At 39.6% G+C, this 15,426-nt stretch overlaps 1 protein-coding gene across 31 annotated transcripts in view; it reads left to right on the top strand.

Moving 5' to 3' along the window:
* JAKMIP3 (Janus kinase and microtubule interacting protein 3) overlaps positions 1 to 15,116 on the top strand; it is a 72,058-nt gene extending 56,942 nt beyond the window's left edge. For 9 of the 31 annotated variants that reach the window (XM_067001028.1, XM_067001024.1, XM_067001038.1 and 6 more), the window contains 13 exons: positions 622 to 750; positions 2,455 to 2,538; positions 4,406 to 4,468; positions 4,836 to 4,934; positions 5,977 to 6,075; positions 6,165 to 6,224; positions 7,879 to 7,944; positions 8,433 to 8,501; positions 8,605 to 8,682; positions 11,370 to 11,573; positions 11,936 to 12,001; positions 13,259 to 13,300; positions 13,907 to 15,116. In XM_067001028.1, coding sequence (XP_066857129.1) covers positions 622 to 750; positions 2,455 to 2,538; positions 4,406 to 4,468; positions 4,836 to 4,934; positions 5,977 to 6,075; positions 6,165 to 6,224; positions 7,879 to 7,944; positions 8,433 to 8,501; positions 8,605 to 8,682; positions 11,370 to 11,573; positions 11,936 to 12,001; positions 13,259 to 13,300; positions 13,907 to 14,251 — 1,404 coding nt within the window. In that variant the 3' untranslated portion in view covers positions 14,252 to 15,116. Of the gene's footprint in view, positions 1 to 621; positions 751 to 2,454; positions 2,539 to 4,405; positions 4,469 to 4,835; positions 4,935 to 5,976; positions 6,076 to 6,164; positions 6,225 to 7,807; positions 7,945 to 8,432; positions 8,502 to 8,604; positions 8,683 to 11,369; positions 11,574 to 11,935; positions 12,002 to 13,227; positions 13,301 to 13,906 lie in introns of those variants that run through there. The other 22 variants (XM_067001047.1, XM_067001042.1, XM_067001040.1 and 19 more) reach the window with 14 other exon arrangements.
* The last annotated feature ends 310 nt before the right edge of the window (positions 15,117 to 15,426 follow it).

Below are 15,426 nucleotides of genomic sequence, written 5' to 3'. Positions count from 1 at the left end.
CAGCAGTATAATTTTATTTCATGTTGAATGACATATTCCAGTCAACCTGGCATGAAAGCATCCACTGCTGGATATTGTAAGGACAGTAAAGAAGATGAAGGGTGCTCTTCATGTTGATGTCACCTTTTCTACAAGCATTAACTCTAGATTAGTGTTTTAATAATTGAGTGAGATGTCAGGCTTGGCTTATTCTCCAGGTTGGAAACCTTTTGTTGTTTCAAGAAAGTTGTCATTTGACCTTTAAATGTGGTGACTTTGCCTGGTACAATAAAGGTGATTCAGTTGTTAGTAGGTTACGTGGTTGGCAAGTTTTTATCTTTACCAGGCAAGGGGATTATTTTTTTTTTTAATATATTACGTTTTCTTGAAGTAAGTGTACGCAAGAGATGTTTAATGGATGGAAGAGTAATATTTTGAGAGCACATGAACAAGATTCTCTTCCCAAATTGCATTTTAAAAGTAATAATTTCAGAACTTTTTAGAGAAAGCAAACAATCCACTCTGTTGGTGGTTTTGGTTGGTTGGTTGGTTGGTTTTTTGTTTGTTTTAACACTCTCATTGCAGAAAAAAAAAAAAAAAAAAGGAACTGGTGCAATAAATAAATGTTTTTAACACTTCCAGGGTATGGCCAAGGAAGAGACAGAACTGCGGTTTCGGCAGCTGACGATGGAGTACCAGGCTCTGCAACGAGCATACGCCTTATTGCAAGAACAGGTCGGAGGAACATTGGATGCAGAACGAGAAGTTAAGGTCTAAATGGCTTATACTACATGCAAATAAAGGATTGTAATTGTATGCAGCTTTCTAATTTTACCTGCTCAGGTTGTTTTCAGACCGAAGTGGCGCCAGCCAGCCCATCCAGCACGTCGCCAGCCGTGAGTGCAGGGCGGGTGGGTTCGGCCGTGCAGGCTGCCAGCGGGCGGTGTGCTCCCACTGCCAGCCGGCGTGTCCTGCCCGCCGTGGGCACCTGCTGCCTCTCTGAAGAAACCACAGTTAATATCTTCTAGTCTTTTCACCCTGATCAGATTAAGACAAATTCAGACAATTTTAATGGGAAATCCTTAAAATTAAGCTCTCTTTCTATAAAAATTTAGCGTGGACGGCCTTAAATACATAACGCCTGGTATTTAATTCCTGTGGATTTTGTCAGATCGTGATTGTTCAAAGAATGTTTAAAAGGCTTACAGTTGAGAGAGATTAATTTTCTTAATTAATTTGCAAAGTGTTGCTGTTCTGCCTGCCTGTCTGTGTCAAACAGCCCATGTGGTTCCATCCATATAATGTGTCATTTTATTATGAGGTACAAAATGTTATGTTTGTTATGAACACATTGTACATTACAAGAACTTAGTGTGGCACATAATTGCCTGGGACAAAGAATGTAAGGGTGAATATAGTGAATAAAGGGACAAATTCTATTGTAAGCCAGCACTCTGAAGTCTTAAGAGAAGTGCAACTGCAAAATCTTAGTTTGGCTCTAAATCTATTGTGTGCAGGCATTGTCCAGAAATACTTTGTGTAGTTATGACAATGCTGGGAGATACCCATATTCCATCTAGCCCAGTCCCTCAGATGGAAGGACCCAGGAGCTGTGGCACGGCAGCACTGTACAATCAAGCAATTACATGTGTAAAAATGAAACAAGATATGGCTAACCTCCGAAGTGTCTTGATTTTACTTTTTCTATAGTAAGACAAAAAGAGTACAATGCAGGTAGTGCAAACAAATAACATCATTTGCATTGTAAAGAACAAGAAAAAGAGCAGATAAATGGTTTGAGAAAAGTAAATCTTCTGTAAAACCATACTTGATGAATAAAACAGCTAATGATAATTCCTTTTTTTTCTCCAGCAAACATGTAGGAAGGCATTGGCTATTTAAGTAAACATGAAGCTACAAGCATGATTGAAATTACGTACAATACAGTAAGATCAAAAGATAGGGTACTAAATGTACAAGGGTCAATGCAGTTCATCAGTTTGTGCCATTACATATGTAGGGTCTGTTCTGAGCTATTTAACACAGCAAAAATGTAAAAGACGCAGGTGTGTCCAGAATCCCGACATAATACTTTTCATTTGTTTTCATGGAGAAATGAATCTTTGCATTACGCTGACTTTTTTAGACACCCTGTTCTAGAATAAGGGAGTTTACTAACTGCTGACCATCATAATCAGCTGAAAGAAGCCATTTATTTTTTGCTATCCTAACATCTACCTGCTAGGGTGCTGTTTATCTTGATTTTAAATCTTTAAATTATTATCCCATTTTACAGACCTCTTTCTGTGACTAATGACTAATTATGTCCTTAGCTGCAAATTTGTTCTGCCATAGAACTTCAAAAATCATTTGTTAGAATTATTTATGTTTTAAGTATTCTCTGCATGTGTGTTAGCTTTTGGGTTTTAGTTAAAGTTTTATTTACTTATTTTCTTTTCCCCTCATATCCTACAGACACGTGAGCAGCTCCAAGCAGAAATACACAGATCTCAGGCTCAGATAGAAGACCTAGAAAAGGCCCTCGCTGAGCAGGGTCAGGTAATGCACGCAGCCAAACACGGGTCCTCTCTTCAGTCTTGTTCTGGGTGCAGCCAAAGTGCTGGGGCTGGCCGGGGGTCTAGAAATGTCCATGGTACTGAAGATGCTGATGACACTTCAGTGTTTATGTATGTGTGGAATAACCTTGATGCTACTTTTCAATAACTGTCTCATTGCTGACTGCAAAACGCAAGTGCCAGGGAAGCAATTACAGTCTCTGTCAATGTGTTGTGTAGTGACCTAGCCTGCAAAACCCCCACTGACACTGCATTCCTTATTTCGGAGGCATTAATGTAACCTGCTGAGTACTGTTTCAGTAACTGTGTTAGGTAATTGGAAAGACATCTCTTAATATCTGTGGTCTAGTTGGTTTCAACGAGAGCCTAGCATGCAAAGGCTTCTGAAAACCCCACTCTCTGTATTTACATACTTTAGTATCTCAAATATTGGTCCCCAAAGCCCTGAGTCCTCATCAGTGTTTCCATGCTAACTCCCACTGAAATCAACGACCATTAATGACCCATATGCACTTCTGATCTCAGCCTTAATGCCTCACTTTGTTCGATGGAGGTAACGATGGACAGTAACTGCGTGAGAGATTCTGAGCAGCTCAAATATTACAGTAAGGGAAAGCAAAAATTAGATGATAAAGGAGTGCCTAATTTAGAGACACACATAGCTATGAAGTCAAAATAAGTACAACACATCTACAGGACACTGAGAGCTTCTCTGCATGGCCAGAGCGTAATTGAATTCCCATGCTCTTTGTCATTGCTGGAAGTCCTACAGCACAGGGTCTGACATCCAGCTGACAGTTGTGACTGCAGACCAGACTTACTCAGACAGGGAAGTGCAAAAGTTCTGCTTGAGTAAAAGTGGTTGAAATCTTAAATATTGCAACCCAAGAGCAGAAAACAACAGACACAGACAGGCATTCCACACTAATCAAGCAGGTTACGAGCACATGTTTTAAAATGAGAATTTTTGTTTCAAAATAGATTTATAGGTAGATGAGCATTTAAAGTAACTAAGCAGGTAAGCTCAACTTGCTCTCCTGCAAGAAATTAATCCAGGGCCTCTACAAGCAACAATTAATGCATCTGCATCTATCCCCTAATTGTCACGAGCTTACTTGCTCTGTTATTTTATTATGCATCACTTCAAAATTAAGCCAGTGAACACCAGGTCAGTTCCATTATCAGTCTGAAGATGTATATAACCACTGAAAAAGCATTACATTAAAGAGAGGGACCAATTGTGTTTGTCAAAAAGTTGGTTCACTTTAAAACATCACAGACTACCAGCATGTTTGATACTGAGGAGAAAATCAGGAAGGTAAAATAAAGAATGTTTAATTTCTAATGAAATATTTATTTAGCATGTGTAAAAGTAAGCTTTCTTTATGAATGGAGCTTTCCTTGTAGCTCAATAAGATTTTGCTTTCTGAAAAGAAGGACAAAAGGAGATGTTAACTTAGAAAGCTGTTAAACATCCTAAGAGGAGGAGGAAATGCACAGTAAAGGCTGTTAGTTATTTTCCCTGACGTTCAGAAATATGTAACTTTTATTCAGTGTAACTGAAATTTAATAGTAACTGGATAGCTAGAAATATCCCTATTAATGAAAAACATTTTTTTAATAGAAAAGGTTGTTTTAATCACTAGAGTTTTTAAATTCCATTTGCACGCTACGGACTTTGTTAAAATAAGATGGAAAACTTGAGATTTCATATCATAGGAAATACCAGTTGCAATTTCATATGCAATGTTCTTCTTCTATATATGTGTGATTTAATGAAATACTTGCTACTGTGCTTGTTCTAAATATTGCCAGTTTCACCTGTACTTAATGATCATTTGTTTTTCAAGGACATGAAGTGGATTGAGGAGAAGCAAGCATTGTACAGAAGAAATCAAGAACTCGTAGAAAAGGTGTCCAGTGCTTTAATTTGTATTATTTAAATAATAATTGTTGCTTAAGGAATGCAGAAGGTGCACTGTTTTAATCTGTATCACACAGCTCTACTGGAAATAATTCACATGTGATAACAAGATCCTTATAAATTCAGCAGAGAAAGTGGGTTTCTGTCATTCCCTACTATCCCATAAGATTTCATGGTGCAAGGTTGTGTCAGGACAGTGCCACCCCAGCACTGGAGCCATGGGTCCCCGTTGTGCATGCAGCGGTGAGGGCGGGCTGCTCGCTCTGACCCTGGTGTTTCCCAGGCATGGAGGATGCGTGGCAGATCCCGAGTGAAATTCTATAAACCATGCTAACACATATTGCTTTATTTTACAGATAAAACAAATGGAAGCAGAGGAAGCTCGCTTAAAACATGATGTCCAGGATGTTAAAGATCAAAATGAGCTCCTGGAGTTCAGGATCCTGGAGCTTGAAGTGAGCACATGTTGCAGATGCTGTCCTGCCTACGTGCTCTGGGCTGTGCTAGCTGAGGCTGGGGAGCACCGTGGCTTTGGGAACTCCTCCAAAGTTATTCTAAAGAGCTGCATTGCACTGAATGAGACCAAAGGGTTTGGTACAAAGTGCTAACAAAGGAAAAAGAAAGAATAACATAAATTATTTTAAGAGCCAGAAATTGGATTCTGATAAAAATACACATTTTACTACACTTAATCTGTTCTGAAAATGCAAAGAGATAGAATTAGAATGGAACATCCATGGAAAAACGGAATCAGAATGGAACATCCATGGAGAAAAAAAAAGCAACAAACAGATTTTCATTGCCAAAAGTCATTGCTGTATTCCAGCTCTTGCTAAACTTGCAGAGAAGGCATCATATTGCCTAGACTTCTCCATTTACTCTGTCTGGCCATCTGTTTTCTATATAATTAACTATATAAACAGAATCTTTAAACTCTTGGAAACAGTCTTCAAAATTCTCCAAAGAGAGAAGAAGAAAAAGCAGCCACTTACCTGAAAAATATAAATGCTACCTAGTTTTTACTAAGTATATGGCTGTAACTAAGTGTATATATATAAATATATGTGTGTGTGTGTGTTCAAATACGTTACATAGTCAAAATAATAGGTAGGCAGTCACGGTCAGTCCCCAGTGAAGAAGCACGGTGGGAAAATGTTAGCTCTGTTAGTGTGTAGGTCTACCCTTGCTCTTCCCCAGCAGCCCCAAGTACCATCAGTAAAGCACTTGGTTTGCCCAGAGAAACAGCTCTTGTTCCTGACTGGTAGAGTAAATAGCTACAGGCTGCAGAGGAAGGGTTTTGTGCTCTCTGTGTAAGAAATAAAGTCACTCTGTGATAGCATTGCTTTGTAATGTATTCATTTAGAGTAGACATTCTTGGTATCATGTTTATGAAGTTCTTAGTGAAGCTGACATTTATGAGATACAATAGTATTTCAAAATACTGTTGCATATAATAATAACAGTAATACGATAATCAGACAAATATTGTTATTTCAGGAGAGAGAAAGAAGATCGCCTGCTATCAACTTTCATCACATTCCTTTCACGGAGGGGAAAAGCCCTCTCCAAGTTTACTGTGAAGCAGAAGGTGTAACAGTAAGGGATTCTCATTTCATATTTTCCTTTCTCTAAATTACTTCAGACACTCTGTTCTGACTCTTTGTTTTCCATTGCTCTCTTTTTAGGACATAGTAGTAGCAGATCTGATGAAAAAATTGGACATTTTAGGGGATAACGCCGTAAGTGTATGTTCCTTTAATATATTGTGCATGCTTTGGTAAATATTGTCCTTACATTAATGTAGCAAAGCTTTCTTGTTTGTTATTGCAAAAGCTGTCTTCAGTGTCATCAAAGTACTGAACTACAAGCTAATGTTTTCTGGCTTTTAAAGATTTTTTTAGTAGCCTTCCTACCAGTGCCATGCAAGATCTTGATATCACAATATTGCTTTTAAATTGACAATGATTTGAAAAATATTTTGAAATTTTGGTGTTTGCTTTTTTTTCTTTCTTTTCTAGCCACTGTTTACGTGTGGTTTGTTCTTTTGTTTACTCTGCAATAGCTTTACGTTTGCATTTTAATAGCTGTGTGTTTTAATTTTGTCTAATACCATAAACCTCAGATAGTAACCAGGATATTAAACAAAAAGTTACAATAGCAGCATGAAAAGAAGCAGCAAATAGTAAGCAATTTGAAAGTGTTTCTCCTTTATCAAATCGAAGTGATTAATTATGTGCACTCACATCTTATGTATTTACATATATATATATCATACAATTTTGTTCTTCTATAATTTTGAATAATAAAATAATTACATGTAAACTCAAGGACCAGTGAGTAAGAATGCTCTTGGTAATCTGCAGAAAGATAACACCCATTCATCTGTTGAGGCCTGAAGTAACATGGCCTTCAATGGAACTGTGAATGTCAGGTTAGTCCCATGCAAAGCGTTCTGCAATAGCACTCCAAATGGGCAACTTGAAGACAAATGGGAACAGAAAAAGTGATAGCTTTTCTCACATTTTCTTTTCTCTTTCTTTTCCTCCTTTTTTTTTTTTTAAAAAAAAAAAGTTTCATTTACGCAATAGATAATTATTTACGTTTTGCTCAGGGGTTCTCAGAAAATGTCTTCTCCCATCCTTGCCAAGTGGCATATTCACTGTTCCCAGCCTTGTGCATTAAATCCGTTTGCCATAGTTACCCTTCTTATTCAGTTTAAACAGTTCTGTGATACCCACAGTGGCAATGACAGCTAGCAGAGACAGACTCGTCCTCCTGAGTCTGACACTAGAGGTGTGGACTCAGTTCTCTGGATCTGAACCCAGACTGGAAGGATTCACTGCTACTGGCGTCTGGTCTGGGATGAAATAGTTTCACTATTTAGAAACAAACAAGCAAACAAACAAACAAACAACAACAACAAAAAAGCAGAGAACAAAAACATGAGTTGAAAAACTAACATCTTAAGAAATGGTTTTTCCAAAATCATTACTGTTGCAAAGTAAAGCTTGTGTATTAACTTATTGTGCATATAACGAAACTTAAGCTTGCATCTGTTTTCTTAATAGCACATCACACTAAGCTTGGTTTTGCCTTGTGTAAGTGTGTGTTTATTCCTTGTTGGGGGGAAAAAAAAAAAAAAGATCCACAGTCTGCATCTTTTTTTTAAATGCCAGAATTTTAGAGGAATTAACTATATGTATGAGCAAAATTCAGCGTTAACAGCTAGAATAGTTTTTTTACAGCAACGTTGCATTAGAATACTAATTTTATTTGCCTTAGTTTATTGTTCCTCGAACATATTTAATTTCATATTTATTTAATACAGCAGTGGCCCAAGTAGTGGATTAATAGCAAGACACTGGGATTTGTTGTAATTATATTCTGCTTTTGGTGCAGAATCTGACCAATGAAGAGCAAGTAGTTGTCATACAAGCAAGGACAGTTCTCACATTGGCTGAAAAGGTAATAACAACTTCGTCACTGGTCAGTAAACATACATCACAAAAGCATCTGACCCTCTCAGAATAGCTTACTTGAAGACACTGGTGATGTAAATAGTACTTTTTTTCACAAAATGCCATGTTTCCTTATGTGGAACTACACCTTCACTATTTTTTTGTAAGAATAAAGGTAACATTCAGGCAATATGGACAGACTGTTTATTTTAATTTTTTATTTAATTAGAAAAACTATGTTAGAGGGTAAATGGCTAGGCTTTGAAATAATGCTTTTATCTATCACCAGTTTCTAGAAAAGAAAAGGTGTAGTAATATCGTTGATTTTTCCTTTCTACTTAGTGAATTTAACTGAATTTTTAAAGTGTGTACTGACGTACCCTAAAGTTACAGTGAAAGCCGAGTACGCAGCATGCTACCTCCTGCTAGTTTGACTGAAACACCGACCAGCCACAGTTCAGGCCTTTACCTGCCGCTCTCTGTTTGTGTGCACAGTGGCTACAGCAGATAGAAGTGACCGAATCCGCACTGCAGCAGAAGATGCTGGATCTTGAGAACGAAAAGGTATCAAAAGCTGATGTGAACGAAACAGCGAGAACGACAACAAGAAGAGCAATCACACTGCTGCCACTGTGGTTGCACTGACTTGATCTTCCTTGTGTCCTAGGAGCTATTCAGTAAGCAAAAGGGCTACCTGGATGATGAGCTCGACTTCAGGAAACAGTCCTTGGACCAGGCTCACAAGGTGAGAAAAAACAGTCGTGACTGATTTGTGCCATCTTGATTACTCCACCTCGTACAACATCTGTAGTCTGTTGTCTGTAGAAAAACTCTCTGCTTTTGACAGTACTGCCTGTGGAGTGACCCAAAGACTACACAGGCTGAATTTAAAACAAATCCTCTATACCCTGATCTAATAACGAGTTCCTTATCGACTGAGTTCCTTGTATTTGCATGGTCCTTCCAGGTTTAGAACCTAAATATAAACTCGTTAAACACAAATCTTAATTTAGCAGAGATTGTGGTTAATGACAATGTTTATAGTGACTTTTTACCTTCCAAAACAGAGATTCTAGCCTAGACTTTTTCTTAGATCTTAGATTATGGTTTCTGCTAGCAAAATATCTGGAGATAGTTTGTGATTCTGCACATTTGAAATGACTCAGCTTTTAGGTCAGGTTCAATGAGCACATTAACTGATCCTAACCCATTTCAACCATATCTTCAGTCATCGGCTGTTTTATTTCCTTCAGTTAAAGTACAACATATACTCATGAAAGACATAGAAGCATACATTTTAATATAGATTTAGCTTATTCTTTCAATTTCCTTTAAATCTTTAAAAATGTGTTGTTAAAAATATGCCTTTAAATGGAAGACATAGAAGCAATGGGGTTTTATGCTTGTTTTTTGGAAAACTATTGCCAATTTGGATGTCAAATCATTTGGGAGAGCTTTTGTTCAGTATGCTTTCTGGTCTTCTAGGGATGATTTTATGACTGGTTTTGCCAAATGCTTAGCTTTACCTGGAGCCCATTCCTTGCAGAGCGGAAACCCTGGGAAATACACAAGCCATCCATACCTGCAGGCTTAGTCCCACCATGAGATCATCTCCTGCAGCCCTGAGTGCTTCTGAGAGTGTTTGATGCAGCCAAGGGCTGAAACTGTGGGATTTATCTTCAGAACTAAGCCCTGACAGTGGTTAGCACCTGAGTCCATAAATACGGGTAGGGAAAAATCGTATGGCATCGCTTGAAGCTCCTGATAATATAACAGGGCCTGCAGAGAAGCTCAGTCACAAAGCCATGGTTATAGATTGCGGCATTACACGACATCCCTGTGGCTTATGGCCCGTCACTCTTTCACTTTACATGTCCTGTCAGTTCTGGAATCCTGAATTTGCTGAAGGATCCAAGAAAAATTGTTGCTCCTTAGTTCTGCCCCTTGTGGAGAAGGAACAAGCGTAAAGAACTATGTCTCAGTACAGGCAGAATTAGCTGAGGATGATTTGCATTTTCCCGTATTCTTTAAATGCATCATGTGGGCATCCTCGGGCAATGCAATGGGCTTTACTCACATGCACAAATGCAGCCTGAAAGCAACTAGAAAGCTTTGTTCTTCCCTGAAATTCTAGTGGCAAAAGCCATTTTGATTTGTATAATTTGTTTCACTTCCATGTTCCCTTTGTGCTCCTCAAGATGAGAAGCTGCTAATCTTCCCCCCTAACTACAGCCAACAAGATTACCAGCTGTAACCGCTAAGCTTTTTGCACGGTTTTCACTCTGCTTGGCTGCTGACTGAGGATTTTGCTACACGAAACACTTCTCTTACATAAAGACTGCTGGAACAACTGCTTTGGAGGCAATGAATTACCTGACTCTTTTTTTTTCTTTACAACTCCATATAATCAGAGAGGTATAATGGTGGTGTAATCGAGGTGCAGGGACCAACAGTAAAATATGTTCCAAACTGAGGGGTTTTGTTACAGCATTTGCAGTTAACAAATATGCTGCTATTATTTTTAAAAGTGGAGCAGAATCTTCTTGTGATGTCCGACACAATCTTCCCTGCAGAGACACTGCAGTTACTTTCAGCTATTATCAGTCTCTGCAGCTCCTGCTATAATGTGTAATTCTTAATTATTCTTGTAAATGATGGTATTCTTCTGTCCTGACTCTGCTAAATCATAGTAAGAAAACACCAACAGCAACCTCAGATGGAAAAAAGTGTTGATTTTGAATTGAGCTGAATTATCACAACAGACACCTCTGGCAGCCTGCCTATGGTTCAGACCATACTGTTGCTGTCACGTTCTCCTGAAGCCACGGAGGTGAAAGACATCACCGGCTTTGGAAAGAGTGTGCAAAGGTGCCATCATCTTCTGCTTTGTCTCTTGCTCTATGTCAAACTTCCTGAAAAAGATTTCAGCTTGGTTAACCTTGTGTGAAGGAAATAGCGTTTATCTTGGACTTTGAGGCAGAGGATATTACCTGGCAATGTCACCTGCCCTAGGAAGATGCTGTGGTTCTGGGGAAATATTTTCAAACCATCTTCCACACTCTTACATTTCTCACTAAATCTGGAGGGTACCTCCACCAGTGTGCGTGAGAGACATCTTCTAACGCAGTGCAGTAAAAGTTAAGCGTGCACTGGGGCTGCAGCCTCAGACTGCGGGAACAAAGCCCAGCTAGTAGGTGTTTTGTATTTTTTTTAAGTGGCAGATTTGAATGGGACCAGAGCCCTACAGCACAGAGGTAGCATGAAGTGTTTACCCTGTGGATTATTTTCTGTGCTGTCCTGTGCAGGAGACTCAGTACACTACCCCTCCACCTCTCCTGTTGTCTTACTGCAATAGGATTTTCAGTTCCTCACAAAATCCTCAACCAACCAGAGACGAGGTTAAGCTGACAGCCTTATATTGTTTTTGATTAGCAAATTCTGGAATTAGAAGCCATGCTCTATGATGCCCTGCAGCAAGAAGCTGGAGCCAAAATTTCCGAACTTCTTTCAGAAGAGGAGAAAGAGAAACTGAAGAGCGCCGTAGAGCAGTGGAAGCGCCAGGTCATGAGCGAGCTCCGGGAGAGGGACGCCCAAATCCTGCGTGAAAGGATGGAGCTCATTCAGCACGCACAGCAGGTACAGGCCCACACGAGGGCAGGGTGACATTCGGGATGGGACTGTCCCCAGGTTGAAACACAATGAGCTTGTGAGCTCCATCCCTTCCCTTACAGAGCTGTACCAGAAATGTCTGGTGTTGGGGCCAGATTTCGATTTGTCTTAGAAAGTCCCTGAAGTCCCAGGGCATGTAATTGTCATGGATTTGTCACACATGGTGCGTGACTGCTCATTAATCGAGGACGCATCTACAGCTTAAAACACAAATTCATTTTTTAGAAACAGTATATACAAGTCATATCTCTGAAAATAATAATACATCTTCTGGGTACATCTGTATTTGGTTAGTTAATAAATATTTTTTTCTATTTTAAATCTGACAGAGAATTAAAGAACTAGAAGAAAGAATTGAAGGCCAAAAACGGCAAATAAAAGAGTTAGAGGAAAAGGTAAGGCAATTGAAATGAAGCGGCTGTTACACGTGTATGTGTCCATATCTTCATTTCATCTTTGCTAAGAAAAAACTCATAAAAAGTGATGTTGTGATAACATTTATTTTTATAATTTGTGTACATCCTATTACTGTAATTCTTTCTAGTCCCACCACTGTACATTCAGCCAGGCAGCTGTAATGTCCAAAGTTCTCATCCAGCCCACACAGAGGTGCCTTTCCCATGTGTCCCTAAGCAGGACTGTTCCTTCCTCCCCTGGAGGCTTCAGTTCTACGTCCAGTCTTGGATGAAAACAGCTAGCTCAGAGACAAGCCAAAACCAGTCACAAAATAAGTGGGCTTCTGCGGCTCCTTCATTCCCCACTGTATTAACACAACGTGCTATGTGAGAGTGCTCAAGGAGACATTTTGCATTTGAAGTAGTTCATCTGAGAAGGAAAGGTTAAAAGCCTAAAATCAGTCTTTTCTTCCACTGTCCTTCAGTAAAGCCCTAAACAGAGGACTTTATGCAGTTTATGGCACTGGGCGAGGATTTGGGGGTCCATCTACCTGGGGAAGTGGAAGGACAGAGCTGCTGCAATGGCAGGCTGAGGTGGTCATGTGTGTGTTTAGTGGAGGGATCTCCATCGACCTTTTCTCCCTCCCGCCTTCAGCACAAGCAGATGCAATGGCCCACATCTCTGGGAAGGGAGCGGGGATGGTCCCTCTGCTCCGCTCACCTGCAGCCACTTCGGTCACTGTCACTGGAGAGAGCCGGCTGGTTAATGCCATCAGGCTTTGCTCTGGTCAAGCTATAACTGCTGAATTCTACCCTAAAATCACCCTCGTGTGAAATCGTCTTGTTCAGGTGCAATAGGTGTTGAGCTGAACGTTCGCCCAAAACTAAACTCAAACCTTAGCAGTGCCTCTTTTTTGAAGTATCAGAAGAATTCAGCTAATGTTTTTCCTCCCCGTCTTCATTGGGCTGCTTGGCTGCATTTGGGTTGGGCTTCTCTGGGGTAGGGGATGTGATTCTCACCACTCTGCCAGACATGGGGTGTCTGCTTGAGTGATGGAGCAGAGCCTCTCATCTCTCGGAAGTCACCTAACAGTTTATATTTCTTCTCAGCAGAATGATTTGTTGCACTCTGTCTGTAACCATCGCTTATTCTCAGCTAAACAAACTGTAAAATCTTATTCTCTTTCTTCTCTTCCATTTTTTCCTTTCTTCCCTCCCCTTTTCAGTTTTTGTTTTTGTTTTTATTTTTCTCTTTAGCTTTCATTCTTTGGTCATAGTCCTTCAGGCCAAATGCAGAAGGTAAGCCCTTGGATTACACATGGTGTCCCTTCCTCTTACAACGCAACAGAGCCTTCCCAGTGCTCCTCAGGCTGCTTCATCACAGCCCGTGGGGTCTCCTGGGCTCCCCAGATCAGCTGAAAATGGAAATCTCTGAAGCCTTTGAAATAATGTGATGCCAGGGTACTAGCAGGCTAAGAGTTTGTCAAACAGAATTTCCTGCCTCTGAGAGAAAGGACAAGGAGAGAGAAAAACACAGCAGGCTTCAAAGCAAGGAGGCTTCTAGGGAATCAGGGTGTAGGCTCAGCCTGTGTTTGCTCCCCTGCTTGCTGTCGAGTTTCTTTTTTTGCTCCTAACTTATTACTCTTTCTCGAATGTAAGCAGGAGCAGAAATGCCCATACATTTGTGCTTGGAGCGGTGGCAGAAATTGCCATGTCACGGATGGCATTGGAAGGGTCCCTGTAACTCATGAAAGTCGACAGAGTACAATACAAATCCTTTTTTATTAGCTGTATAATTCAAACAGATATTTACAAATATAACCCTTACAGATTTTTGTGCATGTTATTTTTGACTGGATATACTTTCCTTTGATCCATGCTTTAATATATTTTTTCTTGTTTCAGCCTACTGAGGAAGCTGGAATTGGTTCTACGGTTACTAACAGGAAGACAGCATTGATTACCAAGATAGAAAAAGAGACATTGCAATTTCAGAAAAAAAAAAAAAAAACACAATATATCTCATATTTTGCTACTGGAGGTGGCAGAACTAATCTTTATGGCCCTTTTAGACTAAAGATGAACTGTCTTGGCTATGTGGAAATTTCTGCACAGGTGGAGTCTGCACCACTGAAACCTCTGACTGCATTTTCAAAAGCTGGAACTAAGCTGTCAAAGAAGAAAGCCAAAAAACCCCTCCCTCTATTAACAGTTACAGGCTTCTTCTACGGAGTCCTGTCTGCTGCTTGAAATAACTCTCAGCTTTACGTAAGGAGCAGTATACTAATTCAGATAAACTGAATATAATTTGGTTCCCTGCTGAGCAGGTAGTAAATTGCTTCTCTGTAGAAGTGACCGTGTCCTGTTTTATATGTCAGTCATTTATATTTGTGATTCATGGTTATTTAAGAATCTGTATTGAAAGAAGATTTTAGAAGGAGATCCAGAGGAATAACTCACCAAAAGATAAATGTGAATGAAAACAACGTGTTTTGTTCCAAGTTATTTTGTCATAACACAGGGTCTGTCCAATGGTTTGTTGAATATCCCACAAGCCCAGTATTAGGGGAAAAACATGAAGCTCCATTTGAACCCTTCAGGAACTAAAGTTGTAATTGTTTTAGAGTTTTCAGTAGGCCACATCCCACAGCACAATGAGAAATCTGGCACAATAATTTGTAGTTTGCCATTCCTGAATGATGCCAAAAGGCTTAACGTTGTCCCAGCAAAAAGCTCAACTTGAAAAAGAGTGAACCTGGAAATACGTTATCCCTGGTCCCAGCAGTCTGAGCTGTGGAAGGTGACAAAAGGCAAAAGGAAGCACAAGTGCTGCAGAGCAGGAATACCAGAAGGAGGGGCTCAGGAGCCAGGAAAAGAAAAGTGGATCTTCTACAAAAACAGGTGAAGGAGGAAAAATCCAAAAGAAATCCAAGCAGTATACTTTGCCAAATGGGAACTGAACCTGAGTGCACAAATCTGGATTTGGTGGTGAATGCTAAGAACTTCCCTGATTACGTTGTTCCTACAATCCCCAGCAGCACAGGATGTTGGTGGAGAACTCTGCCCGTCCCTCGGAAGCATAAGGCAGACAGCAAAACCAAAGAGCTCCTGACAGGTAAGATGGATTGATTAATAAAAATTGATTTATTATGTAATTCTACAGGCTATATAACTTTCTTCATAACTGCATACTATTCATCTGTCTCACTCAAATGAAAATATTTATGATGATAACACAGAGAAAATTTTGAGTTGACCAAGATCTTTATGTAAATATTATTTATTTGTTTTACTTTAGTCTGTAAATTAGGTATTGAATTTCAGTATGCTAACTTTATTTTTTTCAAATCACTGATCACTCAACAAAAAGTTGCTATTTAGGTAATGAAATGCGCTGTCAAATTTGTGTGAGCATCAAGCAATCG

Source organism: Anser cygnoides, chromosome 7 (assembly GCF_040182565.1).
Source record: "Anser cygnoides isolate HZ-2024a breed goose chromosome 7, Taihu_goose_T2T_genome, whole genome shotgun sequence".
NCBI lineage: Eukaryota > Metazoa > Chordata > Aves > Anseriformes > Anatidae > Anser > Anser cygnoides.
Note: the sequence above shows the minus strand (reverse complement) of the source record. Positions and strands in the feature narration are given on the sequence as shown.